The sequence below is a fragment of the Canis lupus genome, chromosome 22 (genome assembly GCF_048164855.1).
Source record: "Canis lupus baileyi chromosome 22, mCanLup2.hap1, whole genome shotgun sequence".
Classification (NCBI taxonomy): domain Eukaryota; kingdom Metazoa; phylum Chordata; class Mammalia; order Carnivora; family Canidae; genus Canis; species Canis lupus.
The window spans coordinates 26,919,799-26,937,428 of NC_132859.1; the positions used below are offsets into that span (position 1 = coordinate 26,919,799).

A 17,630-nucleotide genomic window follows, 5' to 3' on the forward strand; every position below is an offset into this window, starting at 1 on the left:
TGTCAACATATAAAAATAAATCTGTGAACTGCACACCCTTTAAACTTGATATACTTATTATAGGCAAGATTTCATTCACAAATTGGACCTATGGTAAATGCTCAAAAAGAAATGTTCGACTTCGAAGGAAATGGGGAGAAAGGGAGTGCATTTTAAAAGTACAGGAAAGAAAGGATAAGGAGCACAACTGGAAATTCTGTGAGGAACTTGAGGTACACTCCCATTGACAAGGAAGACTTTCTGTTCTCAGATTTCCTTCAGGATGACCAAGTTCAACATCAGGCACAGTCACTGTCAACAGAATAAGCCTCTCAGCATCTGAAGGCCTAGCCTACTTTGAAATTAACAAACTAAAAACCAAGCCTTCTTAAAAGATACTGTATTTTCCATATTTGATAATGTAGGATTAATAGACTTCCTTCCTTTGTCGCTTTTACAATAGTAAAAAATCAATTTCCGATTTATGTATCACACCCTCAGTGCCTTGACCACTTGCTCTAATTGTAATTGACAGCACAGCCAGCTCATCTGGAAATTACTGGGTTGTAATCATATTGTCCCCATCAATTAACAGTACACATATTTTGAGATACACACACACACACTCACACACTCACATACATATCTGTATCTCCTGTGACTGAAATAAAATCTATAAATAGGTACATACTCCAAACAGCAATAAGCAGCTTTTAGTGGAATTTATCAGGTTCCTGAATTTTCATAATATCGTTAACTCTCTGTTCACCGATAAATGGAGTGTCTACTTTATATATATTTGAAGGAAAAAAAATATATTTGAAGGATATTTTCAATTCTATTTTGAATTGAAATTGAAAAAGCAGCTACTTTTCTCTGCTGCTTCTGGATCACCTATTAGTGTATATTTAGAGATTGAAAACTTGTTTTAATATTAAATACCACCAGAAAATTATGGAGGAACATTTGTGCTCCCTCTTCTTTCTTTCACAACCCTGCTCCCAACACATATATAAACTACAGTTTGCGTTTCCAGCACCATACATGTGAATTTTGGGTTTTCCATACAACCATTCCCTTATATAATCACAAATAACCAGGAGTTAACTAACCTAAGAAGATTCTATTCTAAGCTATTTCCATTTTTAGAAACAATCATTTTTCAAAGCAACTTCCAAATTTTCCAGCAGAGTACACTAAAAAGGCTAATATGTTCTTTCTCCTCAAAGGCACTAGGTAGGCACCTTTGAACCTCAGAAGAGTGTTCTGAGACAGTCAGAAGCCACATTCCAACACAAGCCTCCCGACAGGCTACAGATTGTGCTCACCAATCTCTGGGATCAGGTGATGCACTTGCAGATTTGTCACTGTCACAGCACAGCAGGATACTTGTAGGAAACACCAGCATAAAGACCCAATGCTGGAGAAGTATTTTTCCTTGTAGAGTTAACAAATCCATCTTGATAGCTGTTTGGAGCTGGGAGGCTTCCCTGAGAGAAGTCCAAACCTTTTACTTCAGGGTGAGGAAACAAGTGGTCAGAATGGTTCAGGACTGTGCTTACAGTTAAATATTTTGTGAGTGAGTCAATGAGAGAAGAGCAGCAGCCTACACTGACTTCTACTTGTGCCAACTGTTCTTTTTGCCTTTTACTCTGTTTCATTCAAACTTTAATGCAGGGAGGGGCATTAGCAGGAACAGTTATCCTTGAGATGAAGGTAGACAAGCTTTTCATGATTGACATGAGAAGAATGAACCAGAAATAAAAAGAAGAGTTGCCAAACAAGGAGACTTTCTCTCAGCACAGGGATCAGTTACAAAATGCCCTAGTGATACTCATGTTCCAAATACTTTGCTTAAGTGCTCTGCTGTCTCCTTTCAACTGGGGACTTCGTTTTCATCAATTGTTCCATCCTCATGCACTTCCTTTCTCACTTACTGTGATATTAATACTTGACATTTCCTTAGAGATACAACTTTATACTTGTACTGTCATTTGGCTTGGTTCCTCAGAAAATTTAAGCTATAGCATTAAGAGATTCTCTGACTCATTTGCCTGCCATCAGTTAGAATTACTACTGACTATGGTTTGTTATCAAAGCAATACTGAAATCATATTTGGTTAGAACAATAAAACAGTACATTAAGAAATATATAAAATAACATTCATTTCCATTCTGAAAGTGGGCATGTCTCCTGGCATTAAAATACATTTACAATGTGTTAGTGATTTGAAGTCCTCTTTTCTTTAAGTCATGTGTGATAACTTTACATTAAAAAGAAAAGAATGTAGTTTTAAATGAGATATTCTTGTGTAAGGCAAACTGAATATTCTACTGAAACTTATATACTAACTATATACAGTCTAATACTTCATATAGGTATTGATAGAGAACACCATGGAATGGGATAATAAAGGTACGCTTGTTATTGAATAATACTCATTATTTGCACCATTGAGGAATAAAGTCCATTTAATTTAAGCTTATCAGTTTAAATGCCAAGAATTTAAAATTAATAGTTTTGGATGCAATCTTCTTACACAGAGTATATGAAATATGGTTTGAGGTCTTTTTACCAATCTAATATTAATATGGTTATTATCAACACCAGTGACTGAACATGGCTACAACAAGGGTCCCTTTAAGACATGAATGAGGCATGGGTCAGGGTATTTGTGCTGACACTAAATAGCCACAGACTCTCTGCTTTGTGGGGTCTTAGGATTGAATTTTGTAGATTTTCTGCCATGATGTTACTATTTCTTGCTTCTATAGTATAGATAGCAGAGTCCCACCACTAAAAATAAATGCAGCTGTTTCTAATCTGCTATGAATAGGGGTACTTAATATATAGGTCTCTGCAAATTGGGGAAAATAGGATCATAAAGGTTCTAAGAACTTGAAGGGCTCTCTTATGAGTAAAATACATGTGGGAAATGAAGTACCGCAAAGGCTATGACACACAAAATGTGCTTAGGTGAGGCTGGGCAGCAATGGCCACTCTCAGCACTGCCAACATAGCCCTCACTCCTCAAACGACAGCTCTGGATGACACAATCTCCCACGTCTCTCTGCTCTGACCTACAGACCTAAATCTTAGTGCAGGGACTCACAGACTTTGGCCGCTTGTGGTTCTGTTTAGCTTTTCTTCCCTACCGCTTGCCCCTACAAGGGTCTGATCCTCCTCTGGGGTAAAGCAGATAGATGAGTGGCTGCAAGCCTAGGGGCACGCTTCTGCCAATATCCAATGGCATGGCATGGAGAAATGCTACAACTACGAAAGCCCATGCTGTTGGAACTTCCCATTTCCAATTCTCTTCTAGCCAGAAGCACCATCATACAAGAGTTAGCAGGATCACAGTTAACCGCTTTCAAGTTCTGTGTTGTGATAGTTTGTGCCACACACTACAGGCGTCCACAGGACTCAAATGCAAATACATTAGGATTGAAATGTTAAAGAAATACCTGAACAAATTACTTCAAAAAATGTTATTAAGAACAATATAGTATCTGATATTCCAACTTAAAAAAGGATCTAACATAACAGATTTTTTACAATTAAGTTTTGCATTGATTTCTGTCTCTAGGAGGTTGGTTCCTCAAAGACAGGTGAGGAAATCCCAGGTTACACCGCAAGTGTTTTCTTCAGATTTATTGGTATTTTTCCCTTACCTTTGTTCAATTGCACAGGCATGCTTTCTGACTTCATCAGTCTCTGCTGTTGTTGCTGCTGCTGTTGTTGCAAATGATGCCTGGGGACCTCTGCTAAGGTCCTGGTGGAGACCACAGTAGTGGAAGAGCTGCCACCACCACCTGCTGGTACAGGGCCACTTGCACTGCTTGGGGTGGTCATTGCTGGAGAAATCAACTTTCTTCCAAAATTAATCAGGCTATTAGAGACCTTATTTATATTCAGAGGAGCACCTTTGGCATTGGTCCTGTAAGAAAAAAAAAAAAAAAAGGTAGAGAAACATCACTTAAGTTAGAGGACAACTCTATTTCACATATTCATTTGTATAAAAACATAAATCACCTGCTTTGAAAAAGGCCATTTACCAGATCAGCTATACAAAATGAAAAGTGAGAACTCAAAAGAGATCATAATATACTAAAACAACAAAATTCTTCAAGAGGTGGCTTATGGAAAATAGTCTTTTTACTTTTCATTCATTTATTCAATGAATGGGACCTATGTTGTGCTAACACTGTGTTAGGTTCTAGGAATACAACTGTCCAGGACATAGTTATTCTCTTGGAGTTTCCAGTCTTATAGGGAAGGAATATATGAAATCATCACTTTAATAAAGCAAAGCTAAAACCTGTGATGAGGATTCTAAAGAAGAGGTACAGGGCTGGGCCCGCCTTGAGGTACTCACAGAAGGCGGCATGTATGAAATGGAGTGGACAGTAGACTTCTCACAAGCCCTAGTGTGTGGGTACCAGGCCACATTTAATCTGATTTTGAAAAATAAATGTGTCTAAGAGTCACGAGATCAATTCAATCAAAATTACCTAGAGTTGCCCAGTACCGGAGAATTGTAATCCACCTTCAGCACTCTGACCAGCCCTGGCTGTCCATAGGCCCTACCCCACCACCCTGCTTTACTTTCCTTGATGGCACTTTGAATCATCTGATGTACTACATATTTTACTTGATTGGTTATTATTGACCATCTCCTCCAATCCCTGTTTGAAAATTTCATAAGACAGGATTTTTGTCTCTCTGCTATATACTGCCATTGACTACCACGTAACAGGTGCTTTATAGATATTTGTTAAAAGGCAGCTGCATCTACCTGTAGTCTGTCTTTCTACTTTACAGTGAAGAGTCTCTACTCCTAGCCATAGCCCTGGATCCCATCCTCTGTCCTTTTGAGACTGCTGCTCTGGCCCCTCCCTCTCCTGCATCATCATTTTCTCCTTCTTTATGTGTATTCCCATTAGCATACAACCATGGTGCGTGTGTGTGTCTTGAGCTTGTGCATATACATGCATGGACATACCCATGCAAACTTAGCCTTTGAACTCTCATTCTTTTTTTTTTAATTTTTTATTTATTTTATTTATTTATGACAGTCACAGAGAGAGAGAGAGAGAGAGAGAGAGAGAGGCAGAGACACAGGCAGAGGGAGAGGCAGAGACACAGGCAGAGGGAGAAGCAGGCTCCACGCACCGGGAGCCTGATGTGGGATTCGATCCCGGGTCTCCAGGATCGCGCCCTGGGCCAAAGGCAGGCGCTAAACCGCTGCACCACCCAGGGATCCCTCTCTCATTCCTTTCGAGTCACTGTCCCACTTCTCTCCCTCCTCACAACATATTTTTTTCAAAAAGCTGTCTTATGTGCTACTTCTGGTCCTTCAGTCCTAGGCCAACTATGACCTGGTTGTGGTCTTCTTGCCATTGCTCAGAAACCACTCCGCCAAGTCCCCAGTGATCTCAATGTTGCAGAGACAACGGCCCACTCTTATTTTATCCTACCCTCAACAGCAGTGACCTCCCTTAACCACCTCTCCTGTCACACACTTCCTCACTCGGCTGCCATGGTTGGCCAGCACCTGTGGCAAATGGAGGATACCACGTAAACATGACTATGGAAGGACTACTGCATGATTACCTCCCAGATGATTCATCATCTTGAAATATCTCAGGGATATTATCTTGAATACCAGTTATGATTATAAATTATTTTAGTTGTAGAAGGCAGTCCAATTCCATGACAATACCAAAGTTTGTATTTATATTGCCCCATCATTATCAGAAGCTTATTTTCTCATATTTTGCTTCTTCTTTTTCTTCCTTTTTTTCCCCCAGAAAAGGACAAACTGAAAATCAAGTCTGAGGAATGCGTTTACTTGATTGGAGTTAACTTGAATTTTACTATCATTTCCTTCTCTCAGATCTCCCTAGCAGCTCTTATGCAGTAATTCTCCTATACCTTATATAACAGCTGTATCCTTGGCATTGCTAGATATGGCTCTAAGATGGAACTGATCCACAGTTCTTTAATAAAAAGAACACTATGCTTCTTTCTTTCATAAAGTTTTTCTCTAATGGTACTAGCTAATATTACAGGCTAGGTATTTGAGACTGACATTACTTTGGAGACAAGGCAAATTTAAAACCTGGAATTCAGTTTTATGAGAGGAAGATCTATTCATTTACAACTCAATGAAATGTGAAAAAATCATTTTTCAAATGATTTTTTGCATCATGTTTTATCTTTAAAGAACTGAACTATTTAAGGCCCTTCCAAAAATTATTAAAATTAATGTTTCTTAATGAAGATAAGGATATATAGTGATTATGCACCACTTACTTCCAGTTTCCAGCTGCTTCCTAATGAAGTACAGCATTCTCAATTTACAGACACTACAGCTTGCAACAGAGAAGGCACTCATACAAGTTTATTGAAAAAAGAATGAATGAAATGAAAAGAACTCATAAATTGTGGATTAAGAAGGCATTCACCTCTGGCATTGTATTCTACTCAGCAGCCTGCATGCATTCCTATTTCTTCTGCACGGCAGTAGGAAGAAGAGCTATCATGATATTGAAGTTCTACTACATTTTAGTTTTACTTGTTTGCAAGTCAAGATTCATAATTCACAGATATGAAGAAGTTATAATGTTGTTACCCTTTTTTATAAACAAAAATGTACTAGTCAAATTCCCACACTGCCAGTTGTGAAATTTATATGTTGATAAAAGTACTAAGAAACTGCTGAAGCATTATCAAGAGAATATGGTTAATGCATCTTCATTGCTACTAATAACCACGAAAAAACATATAGATCAAGCTCATGCCGAGCAATTTTTCATCTGAATAGCTCTTAAAAGGGGATGAACACTGTTTTCCTTTTTTGAATATTTTTTGTTTTCAACCAGCTTCCCTCTCATCCACTACCCATTGCTTCCAGAAGAATATTTTCTTTTCAAAACAACTACTGAAGATGACTCTATATCTTTTCAGATATAAACAACTGTAAACCATATACTTCTGGGGAAAGTATGCTGTCTATAGTTTTTCTCTGCTAGATGACAATTTTTTTGGCCAAAGATAGCTAACACAGATCTTAAATGTCAGTAGCGGCATTCTTTATAAGAATTCCTGGGATCCCTGGGTGGCGCAGCGGTTTGGCGCCTGCCTTTGGCCCAGGGCGCGATCCTGGAGACCCGGGATCAAATCCCACGTCGGGCTCCCGGTGCATGGAGCCTGCTTCTCTCTCTGCCTGTGTCTCTGCCTCTCTCTCTCTCTGTGACTATCATAAATAAATAAAAATTAAAAAAAAATTAAAAAAAAAGAATTCCTAATCAATTTGCCACAATTATGATTGGCTATTATGTAATGTGTGCTAAATTAATGAAAATTAATGCAGTTGTCAGAGATCCGATGGACATCGAGTACTGGGTTGGATTAACAATGGAGTGCAATGTGTAAACAGTATTGAAATAAATAGAGGACTCTGGAGTTAACAAGACATTAAATAAATCTAATGAATAATTTTGTATCATCAAAATCTTTCATTATTACTAATACATACTATTATTAAATAACAATAAAAATAGTACCAAATGGGAGGGATTGTTTTGAGATTGTTATCAAGACCTTACTTTTGGCACAACCGTATTTAGCAATGGGGCACTTTTCTCAAGATTCAAGAATCTTCAAAACACTTGTATCAAGGGATCCCTGGGTGGCTCAGAGGTTTAGCGCCTGCCTTTGGCTCAGGGTGTGATCCTGGAGTCCCGGGATCGAGTCCCACATCGGGCTCCCTGCATGGAGCCTGCTTCTCCCTCTGCCCATGTCTCTGCCGCTCTTGCTCTCTCTGTGTAGTCTCTCATGAATAAATAAATAAAATCTTTAAAAAACAAACAAACAATCAAAAAACCCACTTGCATCAGAACCGAACCTAGGTTCACTGTTGGGCCCCTTTGGTTCAGTTTCTAAAAATCTAAAAATGAGTGACTCTTGCTGCCTATTCCTACCCAACTGATCCCTTGCAGTCTGGCTTTCTAACCAGAGCTTCTAGCGTTTCCAATGCCTTAACTGCTACAGCCATGAGCTGTTTTTATTCAACTTCTAAAACTTTTATAAAGCTTAAAAAAAAACAACCCAAAAAACCAAACCATTATCACATGACCACCTTGTAATAACTTTCCACAATTGTGGAGATTTTCTTCTTCTAATATCCAAACTTTGACACCACCCTAGGCTTTTTCCTTTCTATCTATGGGTTTATTTTTTAGGTCTGATATTAAATATATAATATTTTACTCCTTTTGCAAAAAAAATTTTGTTATATGCTTGTTTGTATTTTTGTCAGAGTTTTCAATTTATCTGTAATTATTTTTCTCTATATTCTGATTTATATTTTTCTTGTTATTACCTTTCTATGTTTCCAAAGGTCAAATTCTTGGTTCATTCATTCATTCATCCACTCATTCTCTCATTCATTCCCCCTCTTTCCCAATAAAAGCATTTAAAGCTATACATTTGCCTCTGATTATAGCAATAACATCAACGTTTTTCCCACACATTTTCTAAGTAGTCCATTGGTTCAATTGTTACTTAGGTACATTTTAAAATTTCAGATGGCTGGGTTTGTGTTTAAATAAAACACCCATTTTGTTTTGTTGGATAAAAATGGAAATATCAAAAGACTGGAAGTGGGGGAAATGTTCTAATTTTTCAAAAGGATTGTAGAAACCACCAACTGGAAAACAGACACCAAACCACAGACTCAGAAGGCTCAGAGAACACCAGGCAGGGTAAATGCCAAGAAAAATATACTTAGTCATATCATTTTTAAACTACAGAAAATCACAGATAAAGAAATAAATCTTGAAAAAAACCAGGAGAAAAAAAAAATCTTACCTATATGCAAGAGCAAAGATAACCAACTTCTTAGAAACCATGCATGCAAGAAGAGAGAAATATCTAAAATTTTGAGAGAAAAAAACTCGCCAGCCTAGAATTCTGTACCCTGTAAAATTATCCTTCAAAAGTAAATATGGTAACTGTATAGTAAATATATACTATCTTTAATAGTAAATATAAACATGTGACTAGAAATAATAGGTGAGTGCCTACACTGCAGAAGCTAACTGTAGAGTTATGGCAGACAGCTTTTGGCAAGGCATTAATTTATGGCAGAATTGAGATGTGTGTTTATAAAATGGAGCAGAACAGTGGGGAGGTATGAAAATTATGCTGGAAGAAGAATGGCTTAAAAAGCTGGGGAGCAGTCTTACAATAATCATGAGAGCTGCCAAGGGGAAAGCAGTCCTTTATGAAAATGAAATGAGTTATAAAAGTTACAGGAAACAGTTCTAAAAGAAATCCTTTCTAATGATTTAACAGGCTCTATTTAAAATAGTAAGTGCTCCAATTCTGGAACTGTAGAAGAGATGGGAAAATCACCTTCAGACACACAGGCTTCATCATCTTGGCCTGGGTGAGACAGGGTTAGATGAAAGGCCCTTTTCAGTTCTATGAGTTTACAACCGGCAGTGCCAAATGGCTTCTGCATTACATTCAATTTATTGTTGAAATGACAGGACCAAATGAAAGGCCTGTACAGGAGTCTGGGCCCTTGAGGAATATAGACCAAACCTCACCTCCAAAATTAGGGGCATATCAGTTTGCCCTACCTCCTTATCTCCATTTTTCTTTTCTACCCTGTTCTTTTTGCCCCTCCTTCCTCCTCCATGTTTATCATCCTTCTGTTTTTCTCTATTCTTCCTCCCTCTCCCTTTTCTGTATTATAGTCTCCTTTTCTATCATTTTCTCACCTCACTCTACCTATACATTTTTTCCACCATAAAGCCATAGAATTTTTTAAAAATTATTTTCTTAAGTGCAAAGAGTTCTTGGATAGGAATAACATTCTCTTCACAACTCTGTCATTTTTCTAGAAATCGACATTATTGACCTACCCTCAATGGATTACAGTTCATATTTATTTCTTTCATGTTTATGGACATCAGTATTTTTTTTGGAAATTCAAAAACAGTTGTCAGGGTTGCAACATAGTACTTTTCAAGATGATTCTAACACCTGAGATAACATTTATGACGTACTTCTGCTTAAAACTCCTCTGAGCTGAAGGCTTCAAATTCTATAAAACGAATTGGTTTCGGCCTTTCTGAATTTTTTATCTTTAAAGTTGAGAGTAGCAAATTTGCTTCAATGAAAGACATCTATTTGTAATTTTAAATTTGTTTGCCATATTGTGAGTTTTCTATTATCTTAGAAAACAAACAATCTCCACATCTCAAGGAACTCTAGATTTTATAGGTCTTTACTAAAACAAAATGATAGGGACGCCTGAGTGGCTTGGGACACCTACGTGGCTCAGTGGTTGAACGTCTGCCTTCAGCTCAGAGCGTGAACCCAGAGTGCTGGGATCAAGTCCAACATCAGGCTCCCTGCGTGGAGCCTGCTTCTCTCTCTGCCTCTCTCTGACATTTATTCTTATGAATAAATAAAATCTTTAAAAAAATGAAACAAAATGATAAAAGTTAGTTTGCTATTACTTATTCCTTAGGAGTCAGGCTTTTAGGTAAAATGCTTGTTCGTTTCAGCTATAGAGGCTATGACTATTTTGCACGTGGCAGATAAATTTTTGATAGTGTGATATGAAGCAAGAGGAGTAGTGCTTGTTAGGGGAAAAAAAGGATGGCCTAAGGTGTGTTTGGATATAAGCTAGACTATGGTGCCTACCTAATTGGTTCTGTACACAATATTTTGCTAAGCTAATATAAGGAATAATAAGCAATTATGTATTAATCACAGTGTATAAAATCATTAAACTTCCCAAGACTTGTCTATTTGCGGTTTCTGTTTCTTGAGTGGTAGTTTTCAACTGATCTATCTCCTGACCCATGTATCTGAAAGATAAATTTCTCCTATCAGTAACTACAGTTCATGATACCAAAGTCTTCAGAGGGTCAGGGATTCTTTGGCCTAGCATCAGAATAAAGAGGATATAATTCTGAAATGTCCTCATCACCTCTTCTCTTCCCTCACTTTGAGAATCACTACATATCTTCGTAATTAAAATAAAATCACACGCAGCTACAATTAAATAACAAGAATCACCCACTAGAGTTTTGAGGTAGGATATATGGAAGCCAGTAAATATAAAGAAATGGGGGGAGTCCATGGAAAAGTCCAACGAAATAGTTACATTAAAAAAATACAGGCATAAGAGGGAATAGATTCGATACAGAAAAGAAATAATTTATTTTCTCTTAATCAAAAAAATATATAAGACCTCTATACTGAAAGCTATAAAACTGAGAGAGACTCAGTCTCTCTGAGAGACCTGGAAGACCTAACTAAACAAGATAATCTATGTTCATGAAGTAGATAATTCAATAATATTAAAGTACCGGTTCTTTTTCAAATTGATTTATAGATTCAAATTATGCATAAATTTAAAAAGAAAAGGAGAAAGACCTATTTACTCAAGACTAGTTAGGATACAGTATTATCAGTTTATCTAAATTGGTTAGGAATTAACAACTCTCTCTGATACAACAGGAAGAGTGCTTCAGATGTGTTTAAAGCACAAGTTATTTGAGCACAAAAATATCACAAAGTTATATTTAGAGAAATCGGGGTCCTCTGAAATTCTCATTGGCCAGTTACCTACTAACACTGATAACCATGGATTTCTTGGCTTCATAGCTTGGGGAATATTATTAGCAATTATTTCTTTATCATATTTTAGCAAGAAAATATTTCTGAACAACTCATTCTTTATGTAAGTAAATACAATAAAGCCTAATTTAAAAAAAATTTGTTGATCATATAAAATGGAAATTGTCCAGGGGAATTTTATAATGCCTTTTAGGTATTCAAAACACTATTTATTTACTCAGTTATTAAAGTAAATATTTACTAACAGTGCCAGGTACTGTGCTAGGAATATGAAGATTCTAAGATGGATTCTGACATCAATCAATATGAGTTATTGTATAATTGAAGGTAAAAAGCACTCATTCATTTAATTAATATTTGAATTTGTTCTCTGTGCCAGGTACTGAAGAAACAGTAGTGAATGAGGTAGATATGGTCACTGTTCTCACGAAGAGCATCATATTCTAATACAAGATTGTTGGAAGGATCCTTATGCTTCCTGGGACCCTGCACCTTCTCAGGATAGTCTAGTTAGGCCGTGCTCAGAGAGGAGCCCTTCCAAGGGCTGAGACACATCCTGATCTCAAGGAGAGACACAGAATTATTAGCTATCAGGCATTCTAGGGGTAAGACTTGATTGGATGCCATCAGTCTTCAGCCATGTGGAGCCCAGCTGAGGAATGTGGGATGTATGTAACTTTAGAGCTCATGGTACCTTCCTTAGTTGAATCTTCCTATCCTGGTGCCTGGTTTCCTCTTAAATCTCATGCAGGGTTCCTGACAAGGGGCCTTCTGCAGAGGGCTTACCTACTAGAATTATAATTCTAGAATCTTTCATTAATGATATGAATTGTTTAAACTAAGCTCTGGCAGGGGGGGCAGTGGAAAGCTGGGACAGTTAGCATGGAGCACAGATCACTTACTCATCAGGTAAACTGAGAGATCAAGAACTAAACTTGGTATCTTCTATCTTTAAAATTTTGGTGATATGAAATTGCTTACATGAGTTAAGAAATCTACAGTGGAGCCTGTAAAAAGGCACCGCTTGATCAAGTGACACATGCTCTTGAGGCATTACTGACAGCTCAAGTGCCATTATTTCTCTGTAGAGAATAAAGAATTACACATTTTGAGAAATTATGTTGTGTCATTTTCAAAACAGGAAATCCATGAACGTTCTGGAATAAAGAAGGTATGTGATTCTACTCTTAATATAAGCAACTGCAATATTTAAAAACTATGAAATTCTGTTCCATGACTACTCAGTTGGGCATTTTAGTAGTTACAGATTCCTAAATAAATTGATAGGTCCTTCTGAAGACTGGTCACAAATTAGACATACTTATTTTTTTTATAGCAGCAATTTCTGGTTATTTAAGGACAAAATTGGAACGAGATTTGAGTGTTAAATTGTCGTTCTGAGCTTAAAAGTTGAATGAATAAGAAAATGTCAATTCCCATTTTTAAAAAGAAATTTGCAAGTAAGTAAAATCAGAGCACAGTGAATATTATCCACACACGTAATGGAAAATCTACCACTAAAATACCTAGGCACTTGCTTTTAAAGACTTAATTATAGCAATCCATGGTAAAGCAGAGACAAGAAATCAGGCTTCTTGATTTCTAGAGATATTCTTATCCATGAAATCACATGTCATCTTTGCATCCTCGTCCCTTATTTGGATAAGCAACACAAATAGAAGTCCATTGCCATAGATGTAGCAGGTATTAGCTCCCTGCTTTCCAGGTGTCTGCCTGTCTCCTATTTTCTATTTATTGATCACTGCCGGGGGTTCCCGCATGAGTATATCCCCCTCTGGATCATTCCCACTCCTCTTGCTGCTCAATGACAGCCCCAATGCATTAATTCTTTAAGAGCCTCTAAATGGCTAAGAAAGTAGTTGCAAGGCTAATTATGGCTGAAGGGCTCAGCCAGAAAAAAGCATCTTAGGCCTTAAATAGTGAAATGGGGACTTTACCAAAGGTTTCACAGCTGCACTGGTTTTTTGATCATGGGTAAAGTAATGACACTAACACAAACAAACCTCTGGAGAATAACATGGTGGATATACAGAACTGGAAGAACTCTTTGGCAAGATTATCTAGTTCGTCTTAATTTATACTCCTCCAATTGGTGATTAAGGGTATTCATGCACCTTCACCAGTGCTAGCTTGCTCATTCATTCATTCATTCATTCATTCATTCATTCATTCATTCATCCTAAACCACTTTACTGAGGTATAACTGATAAACAAACAGCTGCGCATATTTAATGTGTACAACTTAATGAGTTTGAGTAAGTCAGCATCTGTGAAACCATCACCACAATCTATGCCATAAATATATCCACCACCTCCAAAAGTTTTCTCTCTCCCTCCTTATTATTATTGGTAATTGTTTTACTTTTTTTTTAAATAATAAATTTATTTTTTTTTGGTGTTCAATTTGCCAACATACAGAATAACACCCAGTGCTCATCCCGTCAAGTGCCCCCCTCAGTGCCCGTCACCCATTCATCCTCACTTCCCACCCTCCTCCCCTTCCACCACCCCTAGTTCGTTTCCCAGAGTTAGGAGTCTTTATGTTCTGTCTCCCTTTCTGATATTTCCTACCCATTTCTTCTCCCTTCCCTTCTATTCCCTTTCACTATTATTTATATTCCCCAAATGAATAAGAACATATAATGTTTGTCCTTCTCCGATTGACTTATTTCACTCAGCATAATATCCTCCAGTTCCATCCACGTTGAAGCAAATGGTGGGTATTTGTCATTTCTAATCGCTGAGTAATATTCCATTGTATACATAAACCACATCTTCTTTATCCATTCATCTTTCAATGGACACCGAGGCTCCTTCCACAGTTGTTTTACATTTTGTGATAAAAACACTTAAAATAAGATCTACCCTCTTAGCAAATTTTTAAGACATATTAATTAATATATTATTATTACCTGTGGGCACTATACAGATCTCCAAGACTTATTCATTTCTGGCTCATTTATTTTTAATTTTCTAATATGAAAAGTGAAAATGATACTTTATTGGTGTTTTAACTTGCATTTTTTGACTAATTATGAATTTTAATAGCCTTTTAAATGTTTATTTGCTGTTTGAAATTCTTTCATTGAGAGCCTACTCTATTTAGACACTATTTAAGTGCCAGGGATATAACAGTTAGCAAGACAAAATGTAGAGTTTACAAAGTTTCAGAGCAAGAAACAAACAATAAAAACAACAAAAAACCCAAATCATTTTTTTTCTTTTTTTTACCATTTCAAGGAGTAAGAATTGCTATAAAATACAAAAACAAAAACAGTAACAAAGTAAAGGGACAGAGTAAAGGGGTCCATTATTTTAGATAGGGTTGTCAAAGAGAGGGACTCTGCAGAGATGATATTTGACCACAGAGTAAATAGTAGTATGCCATGTTGATCCTTGACAAAGAATCCAGACACAGAGCAGAAAGCAAACTCAAAGCTCCTGAAGTGGGAATGCGTTTGTTTGCTTGAGGAATAGTAAGCAGGTCAGTGTGGCTGGAGTCCAGTGAGAAACAGGAAGAATGGTGGTAGCAAATGGCGTGGGAGAGATCATGTAGGGCTTACCTTGCAGTCACTGAAAAGGCTTTTATCCTATTTTATCCTATATATTTTGGGAAGTAATTGAATGGTTCTGAGCAGCAGAGTGATAGGATAAGCCTTCCATTAATCTGGCTGCTACGTGGAAAGGGTCTATAAGAAAGTGAGACTGTAAAAAGGCTTGTTAAGAGACTAGCAGTGACTTGGTATTAATAGTACAGAGAAAAAGGTGATTTCTTTCAGGATATACTTGTTTTTGTTTTTGTTTTTTTTTTGTTGTTTTTTTAAAAGATTTTATTTATTTATTCATGAGAGACAGAGAGAGAGAGAGATAGGCAGAGACACAGGCAGAGGGAGAAGCAGGCTCCATGAAGGGAACCTGACATGGGACTGGATCCCGAGTCTCCATGATCATGCCCTGGGCTGAAGGCTGCCCTAAACTGCTGAGCCACCCGGGCTGCTCTCAGGATATACTCTGAAGATTTGTTGATGGACTTGATGAGTGATATAAGAGAAAAACAAGTCAAAGGAAATTCTAAGGCTTGATCAACTAGATTGGCTACTTATTGTAATGGAGAAACACAGGGGAATATTGGATTTGTAGAGGTATAATCAGTAGTTTAGTTTGGAAAGTATTAAATTTGAGATACAAATGTGATATCCCAGAGGAAATACTGAGTAAGTGGTAGGACATGAGTTGAGTTCAAAGGAAGAAGTCATATTAAAGATACAAATTAAGGACCCTTCAGTCATAAATGGTATTTAAAGCCATGAACCTGGACTGAGATCCTTTAGGGAATGAGTACAGTGAAGAATGGAAGTCTGGAGAGTGTTCTAAAATTTATAAGCAGAAAAGGAGGATCCAACAGAGCATGGCATGAGATGGAATGGCCACTGAGACAGGGTCTTATGTTTCTTGCTGAATTGCATAAGTTCTGTATATATTAATGATACTAGTTTGTCAGTTATACTACAAATATTTTTGCAATTTTCCATCTACTTTTTTGATTCAGTTTATCTTTGACTTACCTACTTAAAACAGTTGTGTAGTAAAATGTACCAGTAATTCCCTTTGTGATTTCTTCCATTACTTTCAAGGTTAAAAAGCCTTCTAGTAACTAGAGATGAGACAGACACTTCCATTTTATTTCTATGTTTTCTTGAGTGTACTTTGATTCAGTTGGAATTTGTTTTGGCATATGATAAAGTTATAAGCTGATACCTTTTCCACAGATTTGTCAGGTTTCCCAACACCATTTATTAACTCTTCTCACAGAACTAGTGAGAAGAGTTAATATGTGTTCTTCACATACTATTTTTCATTTGTTCAGTTTCAACCTTTGAAATTGCAATAAAGGCGGTGAAAAACCTTCCTTCTAGTCATGACAATGATACTTTGCATAAGAATTTCAATGTGCTTACAAGTAATTGCTAAAACAGAACCAATATTTTGGGAAGAAAATGCAAGGACAAAAGGCTAAAGAGAAGAAAGATAAAACATGAAGGGCAGAAAGGAAAGGGTATAGCCCATTTCCTTTTTTGAAAAAAAAGTAGACATCGAAACATGTAAAAGGATAACATATGTATATACACACGTTTTTGTTGAGTAACTTCCCTATGCCAGACATTATCTTCAGTGCTCTCAAGTGGTAAGACAACGTGCCTGCTTTCAAGGGGCTTAGATTTTAGTGGGGAAGTTGGGGAGTCAGATGACACATATAGATGAAGTCTATAACTTCAGTGAGTAATGAACACTATGAAAATAAGACTGGGCAATGAGGTAGAGCGCGAGAGGAGAGAAAAAGACAATGGAGAGAGGTCCAGTGGAGAGAGGTCCAGTGGGCCTCTTTGAGGTGGCCTTTGGGCTGAGTTTTAAATAATGCAGAAGCAAGAAAAGAAGAGGGAAGGAGGGGGGCTCCAGGAAGGAGGAAGAGCAAGTGCAAGCATGGGAGTTAAGATAAGGGGAGAATGGAAGGAGTGAAGGTTACAGAGATAGAAAACAGAGCCAGAATGAACACTGGATTGCCAACGGTAACAGGTAGCTTTGGAGGGGTTTACAATGGGGTGTGATATAATCTGCTATAAATTGAGAATTCTTTGGCTGTTATATGAAAACTAATCTGGTGGTGGTGGGGTAGGGGAGAATAGTGCAGAGAAGAAGGGAGTCTAGCTAGAAAGATCTCATAGAAAGAAGAAAGTACCTAAAATACCTTGATCTTTTAAACATACCAAAACTAAATACTTGACCCAATAGGTGGAAATATAAGTAACTAGACTGTAAGATTCCTGAAGGCAGGAGTTTGTGCACTGAGTAGGATCTCTGGTTTGTTCACTATCTCTAATGCCTAAAGAAAGTCTGGCATGCAATAAAAATTTGTTAAATTAAATGGACAAAGTGACTGCAGAGAATAACCTTTATTAGTGAAATA

The 17,630-nt window shown here is 37.2% G+C and overlaps 1 protein-coding gene across 21 annotated transcripts in view; it reads right to left on the reverse strand.

The window, feature by feature from the left end:
* TBC1D5 (TBC1 domain family member 5) overlaps positions 1-17,630 on the reverse strand; it is a 546,849-nt gene that overhangs the window by 69,174 nt on the left and 460,045 nt on the right. For all 21 annotated transcript variants that reach the window (XM_072792900.1, XM_072792895.1, XM_072792888.1 and 18 more), the window contains one exon: positions 3,652-3,917. In XM_072792900.1, coding sequence (XP_072649001.1) covers positions 3,652-3,917 — 266 coding nt within the window. The remainder of the gene's footprint in view (positions 1-3,651; positions 3,918-17,630) is intronic.